At 31.7% G+C, this 18,270-nt stretch overlaps 1 protein-coding gene across 2 annotated transcripts in view; it reads left to right on the top strand.

The window, feature by feature from the left end:
• EYS (eyes shut homolog) overlaps positions 1–18,270 on the top strand; it is a 2,089,174-nt gene that overhangs the window by 945,112 nt on the left and 1,125,792 nt on the right. For both annotated transcript variants that reach the window (XM_033217548.1, XM_033217547.1), the window contains 2 exons: positions 274–352; positions 8,500–8,699. In XM_033217548.1, the coding sequence (XP_033073439.1) occupies positions 274–352; positions 8,500–8,699 (279 nt within the window). The remainder of the gene's footprint in view (positions 1–273; positions 353–8,499; positions 8,700–18,270) is intronic.

The raw sequence follows: 18,270 nt of genomic DNA, 5'->3' as shown, positions 1-18,270 counted from the left end.
GTTTCTCACATAAGCCCTAGACATACTTTTTATCTTTTAAAACTGTTCGTTCTTTTCATTGCCATGGGGAAAATGGCAAAAATGAAAATTGATCCACTTTTTCAGTCTAGTCACCTTAAGGATAAGAAACCCAGGAATAAACTCTGCTTTGTATTGCTCATGGGAGTGCTTTTTTCACCTGAACTAGGAAAGAAAAGTTTAAATGGTGAAACTCCCTTGAAGTTATGCTTTAACATCTACTTATTTGAAAATTTAATTCTAATTCTGTTTCAGGTGCACAGAACTTATTAATGAATATCCATGTTCATGTGATGCAGATGGGACTAGCATACAATGTAAGATCAAAATTAATGTAAGTCTTATAATTGTATTAAAGTTATATGACAAAAAATTTTAATTTAAAAGAAAAATCAAATTGCTTGCTGTAGGTTTCGAAGTCATTTCTTTCACAGTTGTTGATGATTTTACGTTCTCTCATCTTTCCTCTGTGTAATTCTTTGGCTGCTCCAAACAAAACTACAAATCATGGCTTTTTTTTTTTTTTTTTTTTTTCCCACCTTTTCCTTCTTTGTCTTTTGTTGTTACAAAATTCCACAATTCCCCTCCCTCCTGCCGACTGCCCCACCAAACTAAATCCTAGAAGTATCCATTATCAACAGTTGCTCAGATGGCTTAAATTTTACCATCTGCCTCGTCCTCTCTGGTCTTAGGAGACAGAGGTATCTGTGGATATGTAGGAATGACATAGGATTCAATTAATTTAGATATCACAAGGAGAATATAAATACTGGATGTATATATCAAGAAGTGGGCAACACCTTTATTATTCTCAAGATATGTCTTTCAATCTTCAGGAGTCTCATGTGGTGTGATTGACATATGGTATTTTATATGGGATGCCTCATTTGTTGAGAAATGTTGGTTGACTGAAGATTGTGACCGTTCTTGGTAGATGAGAATCTTGTGAGCCTTTTGGAATCCTCAGGAGTTCTTCCAAATCATTTTTGATTGACAATAACATAGTAAAGGGAGGAAGCATACAAACTAAAAGCTTTTGTCATTGTGAAACCATGGGTATTTCATTACACGCTTTGTGTCTCTCTCCCTAGTCAGTAAAGCGTAGCTATACTAGTTCTGACATCACAGGGTCATGTGTGAGAATGCTCATGAAACACAGTAGCTATTCAGTAAGTGGCCCTTTCAGAGACTGGTGATGGAGTAGTTAAATGAGAAACAGGATTGAAACTCTGTGTTGCTACTTAACTACTGTGTGTTCTCAAATTACATTTATTTTGATATTATGTTTTGACTATTCAATAAAGTAATCACAGTAACTACCTCAGGTTATTGCAAGAATTAAAAGAGATAATGCATGTAAAACAATTAGCACATTTTCTGACACAGTTTTAAAAAGCATAATTATCTGTTGATATTGTGTTTATTTTGTTCTGGATTGTGAAAGCCATTCTTGATGTGGAAAAGGAAATGTAATAAATCAATTCCCTGGTAGAGAATGAATGAACCATACGTCCTGTTTGCATTACCATGAATATTGCCTGAAGTAATCACTAACACCATATTTCTTGATAGTACAAATATCATATTCTTTGTTTTGAATTAAAATATCAGTAAATAGACATTATTGACATATGTATGTATGTATGCATATGGTATATGCATACATATACCATATGCATACATACATACATATATACAGCCAATATTATGAGAGCAATTGTTAAAATTCTACTTAAGTGCTTCTAGATTTTTTCCTAATATTGTTATTTTAGCATAAGAGCAAATTCATTATACTCAGTGATATTTTTGTCTTAGAAGTATATGTTAGGAATATTCCATTAAAATGCAAAGAGTCCTGCTTCATTCTTTTTAATAGCTATAAAGTATTCCAAATAAACATTGAAGACCATGTTTACCTGATGAGAGTACAAGCACACCGGCTTACCTATATCCTATTAAATGAAATCACTTTTTACAAAGTGTTGACTAACTTCATGAGGAAAATATAGTTTGTCATTATTTTAATTTACATTTTCCTAGGTTACTATCAAGATTGAACACCTTTCTATACTATTATTTGCCATTTGTAGTTCTTTGTGCCTTGCCTACTTATAGCCCTTTTTCTTTTTGCTTACTTGCCCTTTACTTTTTGATTTGCATATATTATTTTAAATTATAGATAAAACCTACTAGGTTCTGAAAAAATGCAAATCTTTTATAAAGTCGGGACACCCTTACTTTATACAGCTTATGAATTGTGAGATTTTCATATTTGTCTTTACCTTTTTCTTCCTAAATAGGCTTTGCCACTCTCCAAAGAAGTCCTTCACACTGTAATATCTTAAATATATTTTTATATTCTCATTAACTACGATTATAGAATTCATGATACTTTTAGTGCTTTAACTCATAGTGAATATATTATGATTGATAAAAACTAGAAATCTAACTTAATGGTTTCTTTTAAGCATAATGATTTTTTCCAAGAAATTTTATCAAAGGATCTCTTAATTCTTTCTTGATTTGGAATGCTTCGTTTTCGTATAGTAGACTTCTATATATAGGTTAGTTTTTGGACTATTCTGTTTCTTTACTTTTTATCTCATTTGTACTAGTACCATCTAGAATAATTATTATAGCTTAATAATTTTTTAAAAATCTTGTCATGTTCCACCAATGCATTAAGTGTACTCTACATGTAATTTTGCTCATTCTGTAAATCTTAGATATTGAATGTCTATAAGAAATTGAGATATAATAATCATTAGATATACTTCCTACTTCACCAGCTCCACATAGAAAGTGATCTACATCTCTCTCTCTAATGCTGTATCTCTCTATCTTACTTACTAGCTGACCTATTTATTTTAACTTTCTCTGTGGTACAATACTTAGATAACACACTCTGAAGGAGATTCATGAACTGTTTTTCAAGGCTAAAGATGCAAGAGAAATGGAGAAAGATAGGCAGTACTAACTGAAAGTGCACTTGAGTCAATATAAGGCAAGGTGTTATATGTGAAGTTCTTTAGGAGTGGAAAAAATATAGTTTATGTTAGGGCTGGATGGGCAACAACACAAGCAAAATTGCTGTGATGGTTAATATTGAGTGTCAACTTCATTGGACAGAAGGATGCAAAGTATTATTCCCGAGTGTGTCTGTGAGAGTGCTGCCAAAGGAGATTAATATTTGAGTCTGTGAACTGGGAAAGACAGACCCACCCTCAATTTTGAGTGGGCACAATCTTATCAGCTGCCAGCTAGGCTAGAATAAAGCAGGCAGAAGAATGTGGAAGAACTAGACTGGCTGAGTCTTCCAGCCTCCGTTTTTCTCCCATGCTGGATGCTTCCTGCCCTCAAACATTTGACTCCGAGTTCTTCAGCTTTTGGACCCTTGTACTTCCACCAATGGTTTGTCAGGGGCTTTCGGGTCTTCAGATGGAAGGCTGCTCTGTCAGCTTCCCTATTTTTAAGGTTTTGGGACTCGGACTGCCTTCCTTGCTCCTCACCTTGCAGACGGCCTATTGTGGGACTTCACCTTGTGATAGTGTGAGTCAGTACTCCTTAATAAACTCCCTTTCATATATACATCTATCCTATTCATCCTGTTTCTCTAGAGAAACCTAATGCACTTTGTTTTGTTTTTTGTCCAAGTGACAATTAGAGGGAAGCTTTAAAAATTATAATTAATGCTGGAGAAAAGCAAACGCATGCCTGGGGAGAGAACATATGCCACGACTAGTGAAAAAAAATGTAATTTAAGTTCTGGATGTGCACACACAAATAGAAAAGAAAAGTGAGAAGGGCAGCATAGAAAGCAGATATTTTTCTTTTGAGTTTGATAAGACTTAGGAGGATGACATGTATCCTCATGCACCGTGTGTATGTACATGGAAGCAGTATTATTTTTAAGATATCAAATTATAAATATATATGTTATGAACTAAAATGGAAAAAAACTAACTGCAGAATTAAAAATACCATGACTTTCTTAGATGAAGTAGAAATAAAAGAATGTGTGCTTTAAATCCTAGTGAATATATTGTTATGAGCAGACTTAATATAAAGTAAGGACTCAGGTAAGTTCTCTAAATAAAAAGGAAAGAATTAAAGAACTGTGTATAAATAGCAAAGACATGGAATCAACATAAGTGACCATCAGTGGTGGATTGGATAAAGAAAATATGGTACATATACACCATGGAAAACTACAGAGTGATAAAAAATAATCATGTCCTTCACAGCAACATGGATGCAGCTGGAGGCCATAAAACTAAAGTAATTAATGTAGGAACAGAAAAAAGAAAATACCATATATTCTCACTTATAAGTGGGAGCTAAACATTCAACAACTGTGGAGATAAACATGGGAATAATAGACACTGTGGACTAGAAGAAGGTAGAGGAAAGGGGAGGAGAATGGTTCAAAAAATGACCTATTGTTTACTATGCTCACTACCTAAGTGCAATACACCCATGTAAAAGGCTGCACATGCGTCTCCTGCATGTAAAAAAACTGAGTACGCACACATGAGTGCGTGTATTTGTGTTTCTCTGAGTGTGAACTGTAATTTATGAGCTTTTAATTTAATATAACTTACATTTTGTCTGCCATGTATATCATGTATGTTTTTCTATTTTTTGTTATTCTTTCACTAGTACATAGTGGATTCTGGCATTCAGAAAATTATTTTCATCTATCCAAATTTACTTTATTACAGAACTCTAAAGGTTCTGTGATTTTTGACAGGTTTAAAAGGGACTTATTTAACAAGTTTTTCTCATTCTTTTTATTTGAAATTAAATGATTGAACCATCAGAATGCTTTCCAGGAGAGGGTTTGAGTTTTGAGTTTGAGTTCATCCCCCTCAACAAATGTTTAGCTTTTTCCTACAAATTATTTTAGAGAATATCACTATCCTTTAATTAGAAACAAATCCTTAAAATAAACAAGATCTTGCAAAATGAGAACATTCAATACACACACACAGAGTACCTTGCTTTTTCACTTAATCAACCACAGATTATTCTAATATATATATAAATATATATTATATTATGTTATATATATATATATTCTATACTACCATATATTCTACTTTCTTCTTATTAGTATTCTATTGTGTGGAAGTACCATATTTAATCAGTACCCTTTTTTGGATATTTAAGACAGTTTATTGCTCTTAAAATTCTTTCTGTGTTTTAGGTGCAGAAGTTTGAGTTCATTCTATGCTGTTTCATAGCAGAAAATAATCAGCACTAATTTTAAGACCCCCTCTTGCTCATTCGTTTGTGTGTGCCCTACCATACTTGTGTGTTTATTAGAAATATTTTCTTATGTATTTGTTCTGGCAAAATGTGAATATTACTTCTTGGTATATGCATCCTTTGTTTAAATAAATGCCACGATGCTCTCTAGGTATTTGTCCTCTAGCTCTTCCACTATTTGCCCTCCTCCCTAAATCTTGAATCTCTAAGTTAGGGTAAGCCTATGAATACTCATGCAAAAGTGAGCCCAAACCTGGATCAGAAGAGTAAAACAAGTAGGGGTAAGAGAAGTTGCATTTCCTTTTCCAGCCTCTTTTGACTACCAGCAGCAACCACGTCACTTACAATGCTACAGATTCCATGGTTACATCTAATTGACGTGTTCTCAGTCTTTTGGATTGCCCAACCCTGCAGCTTGCAAAGTAAAAACCCACAGAATTAATGAGATTTTGAATATACACATTTAAAAACACTTGACTACACTAGCAGTTTTTATTCAGAACTGGACAAAGTTCACGGGATTCTGTGAAGGTTAACCCCCCCTTTGCAGAGGGAATGGTAGGGACTTAGTAAGTACCTTGTTCTGTTCCCACTCTTAAAATAATAGTTCTCTCTGTATCTGTTTTCCTTTCTCCAAGATCTTAATTGAGAAAAGTGTTCCGCTACCCAAAACACCAATGCTAAAAAATAAAACGTGATGCCATGAGACAAGTGTTATGCTAAAGATGACACTGGGTAACTTCCTTTTCTAGGAAGTTCAGAGATCACAGGACAACCCTGTGGATCTAAACCACATCCCTCAGAAAGAACACAACTATCTGAGTCAGTGAGATAACTGTCACATTTACTAGCCCAGTTAGTACTTTGCCCTGTCTAAGAATTTCACAATGAATATATCACTGCCCTGTTCCTTTCATGCTCCTGTGCATTTCCTGGCATAATATTTTCAGTACAAGTTGAATGAATATATCACTGGGGTCAAGCTCAGTTGTCTAGATTGCCCTGGTCTGCAGGATTCCTCCCGACTTCCATCTCTTTCTCTAAATACTCAACCTTTTATATATTTTATTTTCTGAAATTACTTTAGTGAACTCTTTGGGAAAGCACTTTATTATATTAAATAGAATATAGCAAAGCAATATAAATGATGATGAACAAAAGGAAAGGCATCCTTTTAAATTTTTAAACCAGGAAAGATCAAGAACTTTAAATGACAATTTGATTTCTTCTAAAAAGAAATTGCCTTTGTATTTCCCATTAAGCTTTCTAATTAATTTAGTAAAAGATTCTTGAAACCCTGGAGACAGAACTTTTGGCAGTCTAAGAACTATCCCTGTCTTCCCATGGTAGATACAATTCAATTAGTTTATGTAATGTTTTCTAATAAGTCATTCCATACATATCTAGAAATAGAGCTAAGGGAGAAACATGTTTCCACGACACTCCCTGTGGAATTCTGCTTTTCTATTCCATAAATAAAACTGCAATACCTACAGGATAGTCTACTATGTGCCCTTGGTTTTTCTTAACAAGTTCACATTTTAAGCAAAAGTGGAACAAATATCATAGCATTTGTTTACAAAAACATACTTAGTTCTATCACTTGTGGGGGGTGGGGGTGTACAAGATTACTATCTAAGTTCCAGGCATGACTGGAATATTATACTGAGGTGCACAATTCACTTCTAATTGAAGATGACACTAATTAATCTCTCAGATTATTTTTAACATCATCTAATTTTCCAGTGGATAAATGATATTAATGCAATGGCTTCCATAATAGTCTTGTCAGTATGAGTTTCTGTTGTTAACACTTTTTAAAAGTCACTAAATATTTGTAAGCATAGGTGTCAATTAATGAATAATAATTCTAGAAAATTATCACTTTTCAAGGTAAAATGCTGAGGAAGTATCTTATGTTTGCATATGCAATTATCCTTGAGAATGTAAGAACTCAAGACCTAGAGTGCAAAATGATTCAAGTTAGTTTAGGTTCATTAAGATATCTTTAGATAACCCATTGAAAATAATCAGTTTTACTAATGATGTCATAACTTTCCATAAATTATTTCTCAGAATTATGGGTGCAAATCTTTTCAGTTTACATTATGAAAAATAATGTCATACCATGTTTGTGGTACTATGACATGTGTTTTCTACAATGTAAGTGTGTGTGTGTGTGTATATATATATACACCCTAAACTGTAAACTTAAAAGCATATGGTATGATATGGTGGAAGCTAAATATACAGAGAAACATATTTCTTGTTCAAATTAAGTGCCAAAAGATTGAAATAGAGGCTGACTGAGCCTTTGGCCTTCAGAGTGGAGAAGAAAGAAAGATAATATTTACTGATCACATATGATGTTTAAGACACAGTGCCATTATTTTATTTAAGTCTCATAGCACCCCATATGAGGTGTGTGATATTATTGCCATTTTGCACATCAATGTAGTTACAATAAATAAAATACCATTTGTTGAATAAGTAAGTAAAACTATGAGAAATTCTAAAATATTTTTAAGCATAAAAAGTAATAGGTATTATCCAGAATCTTCTAACTCTATAAGACATTTGCACTTCTGCAGCTATAGGTGTCAGTAATGCCGGACATACATTTGGACAAATGCATGGGAAAAAGTAGGTAATTAAAAGACTATGACTGGATTCAAACTTCAGCTATTACAGGAGATTTAGGTATTTTACATGGACATAAATCCATTGTGAAGTGTTTGTCCTAAGTATGTGATCAAGCCCAGAAATCCTTTGAAATTTCGTGGAAATACTATTAATCATTACCCTAGGAGAGCAGAGTTGAACAGGGGCTATATGGGGAAAACTCAGAGGTATGATAGACACTAAGGGCTAGTGAATTCTGTTATTATCTGCAGAGGAAATTTTCTTTAGCACCATTATTGGGGGCAGGGACAGTTCTCTGACATGGTGCATGTTTTTATAAAGATTAATAATGATTTTTTTCTTGGTAAATCAGCAACAGAATATTTGACAGAGTCTTTCTGGTAATAAAAGGTAAAAAAAAAAAAAAAAAACACCACTATTATAAACATATATTTCAATTAACAGAGGAAGGAAATGTCAAACAAACTTGCACATCAGTTTTTTAGATTACGTTTAAATAAAAATATAATTTTATTAAAATGGTCAGCCTTGTACTAATAATCAAATTTGATTATCTATTTCTTAATCTAGGACTGCACATCCATGCCTTGTATGAATGAAGGCTTCTGTCAGAAGTCAGCACATGGATTTATTTGCATTTGCCCACGTGGATACACTGGGGCATACTGTGAAAAAAGCATTGATAATTGTGCTGAGCCTGAACTTAATTCAGTCATTTGTCTTAATGGAGGGATTTGTGTTGATGGCCCTGGACACACTTTTGACTGCAGGTCAGTATTTATTTACCCACAAGTAAGTAAATATGTATTTAGGAGCGCTTATAAACATCCCACTAGTAATGCACTCTGCAATTTAAATACTAAGTTTTCAAGTAAGATTTTATCTCATATATATATATATATATGTGCACAACTTAGAAAATAACAGTTACAAAATGGCTTTGCTTATATTTTCAAAATATCGTACATTCATATCACACCCATGTTTTGCTTTCCCAGTTAAATCATCCCTCATTTTATAATTGTTTTTATCTCTTCTCCTTTCTCAAAGTGGGTTTTTATTCTTGTTCTCGAATATTTTATACCAAATGAATGATGTGTTAATATTTCACATTTATAGCATAATTCCTAGCCAGAGATTCATTTCTGTTACTACTATGCCTATCTCTTGAGATCTTAATAAGTTATAAAAATTTTATTTGAGTTATAAAAGCAATTATTCTATCACTATATTTTTAAACCACCTTTTAAAGGTATAGTTTTTAACTTTTTAGGAGATGAATTTTTTTCCTTTGTTATTTCTGATTATATAATATATCCAATTGATTGGTCATTTGAGAATTTAGTCACTATCTGTTCAACTTGTAAAATAATAACTGAACCCAGGTATTAAAAAATATTCACACATACTTTACCTCCTTTCAGTCTCATTTGTGCCAGGATGATGTTAAGTTAAAATTTTTGAACTATATTTCTGTCATATATCTTAAATTACTGACAGGCTTGCCATGTATATCTTGATATATAGTTATTTACTAGTAAAGTATACTTATCATTTCTATATTTTATTATTTCTTTTAAAGACACTAAGACACTAATAAATTCTGTCTTCTATACAGTACTGTCACTTCCCTATTTTCTATGTTCAATATCTAGGGAGTGTTTTGCCTATTTTTATATTTTGATATCTACTGTATCATTTTATTTCGTGTATATCTCTAGTAAGACACACATAGATGCTAATTTCATATAAGTTCAAGAATATTAACTTACATTTAGCATAGGCAAACCATGTTTATTTATTACTATGACATAGATATTAGTTATTACACATTGCCTAACATGCCATTTTTGTTTGCTATACACATGCGCCAGACATGTGTGTGTACCTGTGTGTGTATTTTAAATCCTTCTTTCTCGTATCTTGTGTTTTGAACATGCTTTCTGTTTATTGTACTTTTGTAGTTTGATAAAATATAGTAAACATGTTTTTTATACAAATGGAAATTATATAAAACAAAATTATTAAAATGACCACTGCAAGGATTATCAGGGTTATAACCTAATAATTTCCTGGACTAAATCATTAATCATAAATTGAACATGTATTTCTGATGGATACAGTGTTAAAAATCAGAATTCAATACATGGAAATACATTTTGTTCAATAAAAAAATTGATTATCAAAATAAGTAAACATAAACCTACAATGTATATTTTTACGATCTGTTAGTATTTGTTAAATCAAGCACTGTAAGAGCTCTTAGTCCATTTAGTGTTGCTATGACAGAATAACAGAGACTAGAAAAGAGGTTTATTTGGCTTATGCTTCAAGTGGCTGAAAAGTCCAAGAGCATGGCATAGGCATCTCTTTGGCTTCTGGTGAGGGTTTCATGCTGCACCATAGGATGGCAGAGATGTGAATGTGGAAGCTGAAATTTAAAAAGGACAAAACAGGAGAGGCATCCTTGCTTTCTGATACCCACTCTAACCAGAACGAATCCCTTCTTGAGAGAATGAATCCAGTCTCATGAGAAAGACTTTAATCTATTTTAAAGGTCTATTCACTGTGTAAGGCACCACCTCCCAACATTGCTGCACTAGGAATTAAGGTTCCAACATGAGTTTTGGTGTGGACATCTAAACCATAGCAAGCTCCTTTATAAATATTCCTTTTAGGGAAAAGTTATTTATGGGCTAGCTAGGTTCACTTTTTTTTTTTATAGCATGAAGCCAGTGGAATTCAGATTAAAGATGCCTGCTTTTTTTCTTGGCATATTTCCCAGGGACAAGCATGGGCATTCATTACTGCTATAAAGTTATTCAAATTGTATTTAAATATGAGTCATCTGTCTCCAAAATTATCATTGCTGATTCAATGTGTTTAAAATCCCCTGAAGATCTGTCAATGGTAAAGCCTTGGGAAGTGCAGTTTCTATTGAGACTCCATGCCACAGTTGGTGCCAAGTCAACACAGTCCTTCGATAGTTTACTTACCAAAGAAAACTCATATTCTAGGAGGTAGTGCTTTTCAAGTTAAATTATCAGATTTATTCATGGGTTAAGGGTTAATCTATAATATGTTTATGTAAAATCATAATAAAATTATTATTTGATATTTAGAAAAGGAAATTGAACTTATTGTTCTGAGTCCTATTTTGTGTTCTCTAAATTTAATTAAAAAGAATCATGTCACTGTTAAAAACCTGGTAAAATATTTTGTTGTTATTATCTTTATACTATTTTTGCTTCAGTGTTTATGCCAATCATAGTAAAAGTTAATGTCTTCATTCCTGTTGCTGGTTTGTTGATGAGTTTGCTAAGGTTTGTTGACTTTAATTGGGAAAATTACTCAACTTTATAACTTTTCACTTTAAGGGTATTTATCCTGAGGTCTTACTTGCGAGGAAAACTATTTTATTAAAATATTTAAGCTTTTAATGACCTGCAGAATATTCCATAGGCTTATTCTTATAATTATTTTAGAATTATTTTCCAATTGAAGTTTAACACTGAATGATATTAAACAAACAAAAAAGATAAAGACTGCACTACCCTTTTAAATTGCCTGTAATTTGTTTAATTCCCAACCTAAAATATTTTACCATGTTATAGGATTCACATATTAATTTTAACTTGGTGAAATGTAAATTTCTTAGATCTTATCTTTGACTGAGGATGATACAGTAAATGCTGTCAGTTTGCTTTCATCTCCATCATTGCAAAAATGAAACCAAGGAGTGGTCTATTTTCCTGAATGCTGTATGTTATAAATTCAGTTGATTCACTTCTTTCACAAAAGTTAACATGACTTTTATTTAATTAAAAACCACATAGAAAATATTTATTCCAATGACTGACATATAGAGAACTTATAATTTAATTCCCTTCTGTTTTTATTTCTGGAGTTTTAAGTGTTTATTCAAAATAAGTGGTGTCATATGTTTCTCTTATTTATTTTTTCAAGTCGGGAGAATTTTTTAAATTATTATTCTATTTGTCTTATGCAGATTGATACTGATTCACTCATTCTGCATTCTACTTTGGGTGGCAATATTGCTTACATATTGTGTATCACACATTACAAAAGTTTCTTTGATGAAATTTTTTTATTTCCTTTTTTAAAATTTTCAACTTTTATTATAGACTAAACGACACATATACAGGTATGTTACAGGGGTAAATTACTTGATGCTGAGACTTGGGATCCCAAAAATCCCATCACCTAGGCCGTAAGCCTATGTCCCCTTTTCTCCCTTCTGCATTTAGTCATCCCCATTGTCTGTTGTTCCCATCTTTATGATCATGTGTATTCAATGTTTAGCTTCCACTTACATGGAGAATGTATGGTGTTTGGTTTTCTGTTCTTATGTTAGGTCATTTAGGATCATGTCTTCCAAGTCCACTCATGTTTCTGCAAAGGGCATAATTTCATTATGTTTTGTGGCTGCATAGTACTTTATGGTGTATATGTATCACATTTTCTTTTTTCGATCCACTCTTGATGGGCACCTAGGTTGATTCTATATCCTTGCTATTGTGAATAACACAACTTAAAACTCTGTCCTTTGTGTATTTCACTTTTTTCAATCTTTATATTTTTGTTCTTTCTCACATTTTTGTTTACTTCTCAAACTTTTATACAGTTTTTCTGAAATTTTCTTATTTTAGTCTCTTTTATTTTTTAATGCGCCTTAATTTTTCATCATTTTCATTCATTGTAAATGTAACACCCACTTAAAAAGCCATATTATTATCTTCTGTTTACAAAGTAGTTTATTCCAAGAATGACATTTTTTCAAAGTTCATATAGCTGAACTCATCTTTTTATTGTTACAGAATTAAGTTGACTCAGAATGTCAGTTTCTATCATTTTATATCCCTGCTTTGTTGATCTTCATTGTCGTTACCCAGATATATCAGAAGACCACTTTCATATCCTAACTCTATTTGCCAGATTCTTATTTTTTGAATTATTTCTGTGTCTCCTAGACCATTTTAAATGATAAGGATGAACCATTAAATGTCTGGGCAGAGGCAAGCATTAATAATACACAGGAACACCTATGAAAGCTTATTTTTACTACATGTGTTGTGGTTGCCAGGGTCTAAGGATCAAATTACTGCACAAATGTGAGTCTAATAATCTTCCTCTACTATTAAATTTTGAGTATTGGACCTCTCCAGGTCAGAGGTGTATCAGATTTACACTTTGTTCATTGCTGATTTCTCTCATGAAAACATTTTATTATTTTAAATTATTTTAGAACTAAGACAATGGTATATAATTAAGATAGCTAGTATTCATTTGAAAAAAAAAAAAAAAAAAAAACTTCCTGATGCAGTTACTAAATTTTGAAAGATAGGTAGATTTTTTGTTTTTTGGCAAGGATACATTTGTTATGGTAGTTAGCACAGATATACATACAGAAGAGTTTTATTTTGATGAAGAAAGAAAAAAATTACCAAGAAACCTAGATTAGATATAATTTTTTACACTTTGAGTTCAATGGTCTTGTCTAATATTCTCAGGCACATTTAGAGCCACTGAACCTTAGGAATTTATTTTCTATGCAACAGATTTGTACATTTATAAGTTGATTTATATATGGAGTCCTTTCAAAGCAAAATATACCTCATTTTGTCTAAGTTAAATTATGTATTTGATATATACAAATATAAAGCTAGCTATAAACCCATTATATTTATTGTTGTTATGTAACTATAAAAAAGTTTTAAAGTTCAATGAAAGCTATAAGCCTAATTGAATTGTTACCATAAAATGCTAATTTAATGTGATACACTCTGATGTTGCTACCTTATGACATTGTCTACGTCAGTGTCCCATTGCTTCAGTGTGCTAGTTGAAAATATAATTTTTCCAAAGCATGTTTCATACTGTAAATCCTTAGTGTGCTATATAATGATCATAGGTAGATTCTTTAAACAGGAAAGGAAGGGAAGGGAAGGGAAGGGAAGGAAGGGAAGGGAAGGGAAGAAGGGAAGGAAAGAAAGGAAGGGAAGAAGAGAAGGGAAGGGAGGAAGGAAGGAGAGAGGAAGGAAGGAGGGAGGAAGGAAAGTAGTAAAGAAAGGAGGGAGGGAGGAAGGAAGTAAAAAAAGGAGGGAAGGAGGGAGGGAGGAAGGAAGGGAAGGAAGGACTTAAGCCTGACTGTTTGGAAAGTGACTCTAGATAGTAAAATGAATGAACCACTGATATATAGTTAGTCTCCTTATTACTGTGGACAAATACATAGGCAGTATTGCTTTGCATACTGAAATAAAATAAAAGCTAACTGTTTCAAGCAAAATAAGCTAGTATTTCTTTTAGATAAACAGTTACTTAGATATTAGATGTACAGTAACATATCATTCTGTAACTATACTTCAGGTGATTTATAGAGAAGTGAATGGACATTTTAAACACCTAAACTTATTTTTAGTAATGTATGTTTTAGACAATCCAAACATTTAAGTGATTGACTTTATATTACTTAATGAAGAAATGCCAATCTAATAATACGCACATCTGAAGTAGAGAAAAGTTACATGACAAATAATAGATACGATTTTCAAAGTCTTTGCCATTCTCAAACGATATGTAATTTAAAATAATTGAAAATGTTTTTGTACAGAAAATATAATACCTGATGATTTCATTTCCAGTTGTAAACTCAATTGAGGTTTAGGGCTGAGGGAGATTATAGAGATTACCTTTAGTGTCCTAGTTATTACATAGGTGACAAGGCAAAGGCCTAAAGAGGTTTGTACTCTGTCAGTCATCAAAACTGAAGTCAGAATCAGTGGGAAAGTCAGTACCAGAATTCAATGCATTGCTCATTTATTTTTATTATAGTATATTTTATTTGAAATATGAAATGCAAGAGAAAAAAATATATGGTAAAAAGAGAGGAAATATTTATAGTCAGATATCATGACTATTCTCCTTGCAGTTAAATATCTACATTGTATTTTATTTCCTGGTGCAAAGTGTAAAGACATTAATGACTTTGTTCAGTGTAATAATGGCTGCTTTCAGAAATCCGTAAGTATTATTAACCATGTGTAACACTTTAATAGCATTTTAATACATGTAAGTTTTATTAAACTATAAAAACTATGTTGAAATTACACTAAAATTCAAATTAGACTCACACAGCAGAGGACTACAGAAATAAGCAAAAACATTATATATAACTTTTTTCAATCTGTAGATTACACAGAATTTAGGAAATAATTTATAAAACAAAGCACTGAGACACAAAGATAGTTGGTTTGTTTTTAATATGTTAAACCCCATTCCAGGCATTTTTTTTTTTTTTCCATAGTGCTCTCTGCCTTTGCCTTACAGAGTCCTCATCCATCCCCACAACTTTCCCACCGTCCAGCTCCAAATTTCCCTTTAATCTTATATGATTTATTCCCAGATTTGATTCTCCTTGGTCATTATCTCCATATTTTTTAAGTGTTTCATGTTCTTGTCCTTATTATTTACTTAAGCTTTATTACTCTTTCTACCGTGAAATGAGCATAATTAATTCACAGTAATTATATGTTAAAAGATTAGTAAGCTTTAATATTTGATTCCTCACAGTTTCAAGTTTCTTTTTAAAAAGATGGCAGGAAAATCAGTAAAAGTGAATTATTTTTAATTATATATTCTTAGGGACCACAATATCCTATGATATTGTTAAATAAACTATTTGAGAGAAGTAATCCATACTGGTATCATATAGAGGAAGGACAGATGCTATTTTCTTATATGCTTAGATAAAAAACTCCAAAATAAAGGCTAAGAGAAGTTAGGTAACTTATCATGGTTACAGGGTAGGGATATTGATTGTACACTAATCCATTTTCAACTCTCATTAATCAACTTAGCTTGAAGTTAATTAGTTTTACAACTTGGAAAAAGATGTTGGTATTTTAACAGCCGTAGTTTAGGTGACATTTTATTAAATAGAGATTATGTTTTCAAAAATAAAAGATGGAACATGTAATACTCTAAATTTATGACTAAATTATTACTTCAGAACATGGAGAGATTCAAATTTAAAACATCAACCTATTTTAATTTTTTAATATAAAGTATTCTTATTAGTAATTATGTTGTAATTTTAAAATTATATTTTATCCATCAAATTAGTAAACCTTTTCCTATATTCACATGTAAGATTTTTTTTGTAATTTCATTTCATAATAATGAAATATTTTTCTGATGACCTCCTAAACTATCACAGCCCTTATAATTACTTACTGAATATTTTTCTTTGTTCATGTTTTAAATAAAATTACAAGAATTTCAAATTTCCTTAGGATTTTTTAAATTACGTATTTTTGTACTTTAGTTCTCCAAATCAGAACTTTTGCAATACTTAACAGATTTTTCAAATATTATTAACAAATTGAATCAATCTAAAATATAATTTTACTAAATAAATATTATTATAAAATAATAAATTAGAATTGCATTAAAATTTGCGTATTTCCAGCTTTTGCATAACCTTTGGAACTGATTTTGAATATAATACTTTATACACCTTTCCTGTTTAGTCCTGTTATGATTTCTACTTTTCTTAGTCATTTCATAGATAAATAAATAAAAATATATTTTGAGTAGTGAGAATTTATTATAGTTTGCCTTTCAAAATACCTGGCAATAATTTATGATCAAATTATTACTCTTGAAAGGTAAATCTAGATTATTTTCTAGATAAAATCAATGTCAACTATACTAACTGTGATGGTAAACCACAGTTAGTGATCACATGTTCAATCAAAAATTTAAGCAAGTAACAGAAAAAGCCTGTGGATTCAATATAATAGATTTTATTCTATAAAACACAAACAGTGTTTGCCCAACAGCATCAAGTTCAATTTTAAACATACATCTGTTTATTCCATTTGGGGATACAATTAAGGTCACTTTATTGCCATAAGTAGAAAATAAAATGAGACTACTCATTTAATTCACCAAATGAATTTACATTAAAGAGTATTTGATTTCCACATAAAATTACACTGAAAATTGGCAACTGCTGTATTTTTTTAGGCAACTAATTGATTTCAAAATAAGATTAAAAATTTAAAAAGTTAATTTCATTTTTCATCTAATTATTTTATAACTTAATTCAGCAAATATTTGTTGGAAAACTACTATGTACAAAAAAATCATTTCAGCTGGAATTTGAAAATTGAGAAATCATGGCTGTACCTGTATTTCCTTCAGAAGTTCTTATAAATAGATTTTAGCAGAAGAAAATATGTATGTGATATATTTTAATAGGATGATTATGTCCATTCAATATTACAAATTAGTTTTAGTCTCTAATCATAAATATGTGAATTTTTTGTGTATATTAAAATATATTTGTGATTGTTTCACAAACAAATACGCAGATATATTCAAATTACTTTCCTTTGATGAAGTAGAAATAATTTTCTATTGTTTAAAACACCTTTATCAAACATAGGTTGCTTTACTATATCATCAGAGTCCAAGAGCCAAAGAGGAGCATATATGATCCATAGGATCAGACATGACTAATTACAATTCTGTATTTCTTGAAATCAAGAGGAAAAATGAAGGAAAAAAAAGTAAATAATTTAACCATATTAAAGAGAGTTGTGACATTAATAATTATGGTTTTATGATAGCTTATTTGGCATAATTACCAGACAGTTAATGAGTTTGGTGGTTTTCTGCAGCAAGATAGAGAAATATTAAAAAATGTTTCACCATTTAAATTTTGGTAAGAATAAAAGTGAATTGTTATATGTCACACTTCTTTTAATTTACTAGAGTGTGAAAATAAGTAAATATTGATGTCCAGTTCTACTATCTTTACTACTAATTGCTATACCACTTTACTAATTCCTATCAAAGTTACTCTTTAATAATACTAAACAACTTATACCAAGTATACTGGATTTTCTAGAGAAAGAGTTCAAATTATTTTAACTGATAAATATCAAATGGCTGTCTCAATGCAAAATGTGATGCCTTTAATCAATAACAAGTTTACTGTAATAAATTACATACCTTCAGATAATTTTAATTATAGGTGTGGCCCATCTGGACCAGCCACTGCAAAGACACTAGCTGCAGTAGGTGAGGCACAGCCAGGGTTACCCTCCACAGAGCAGGCAGGAACCACGCCCCCTTCCAAGTTCGTTGGGTGAGAGCCCTGCCCTCCCGGGCGCAGCTGCAGCCACCCAGCCATGGCTGTGAACCCAGGCATCCCTGTGCTCTGGGGGCCCTGGGAAACCCACCCCATGGCCCCACAGTGTTGGAAGTACATGCTCTTGCTGCATGGACTCTCCCCAATCCTGGCACCTGCTCCAA

Source organism: Trachypithecus francoisi, unplaced genomic scaffold, assembly GCF_009764315.1.
Source record: "Trachypithecus francoisi isolate TF-2019V2 unplaced genomic scaffold, Tfra_2.0 Lachesis_group10, whole genome shotgun sequence".
Classification (NCBI taxonomy): domain Eukaryota; kingdom Metazoa; phylum Chordata; class Mammalia; order Primates; family Cercopithecidae; genus Trachypithecus; species Trachypithecus francoisi.
Note: the sequence above shows the minus strand (reverse complement) of the source record. Positions and strands in the feature narration are given on the sequence as shown.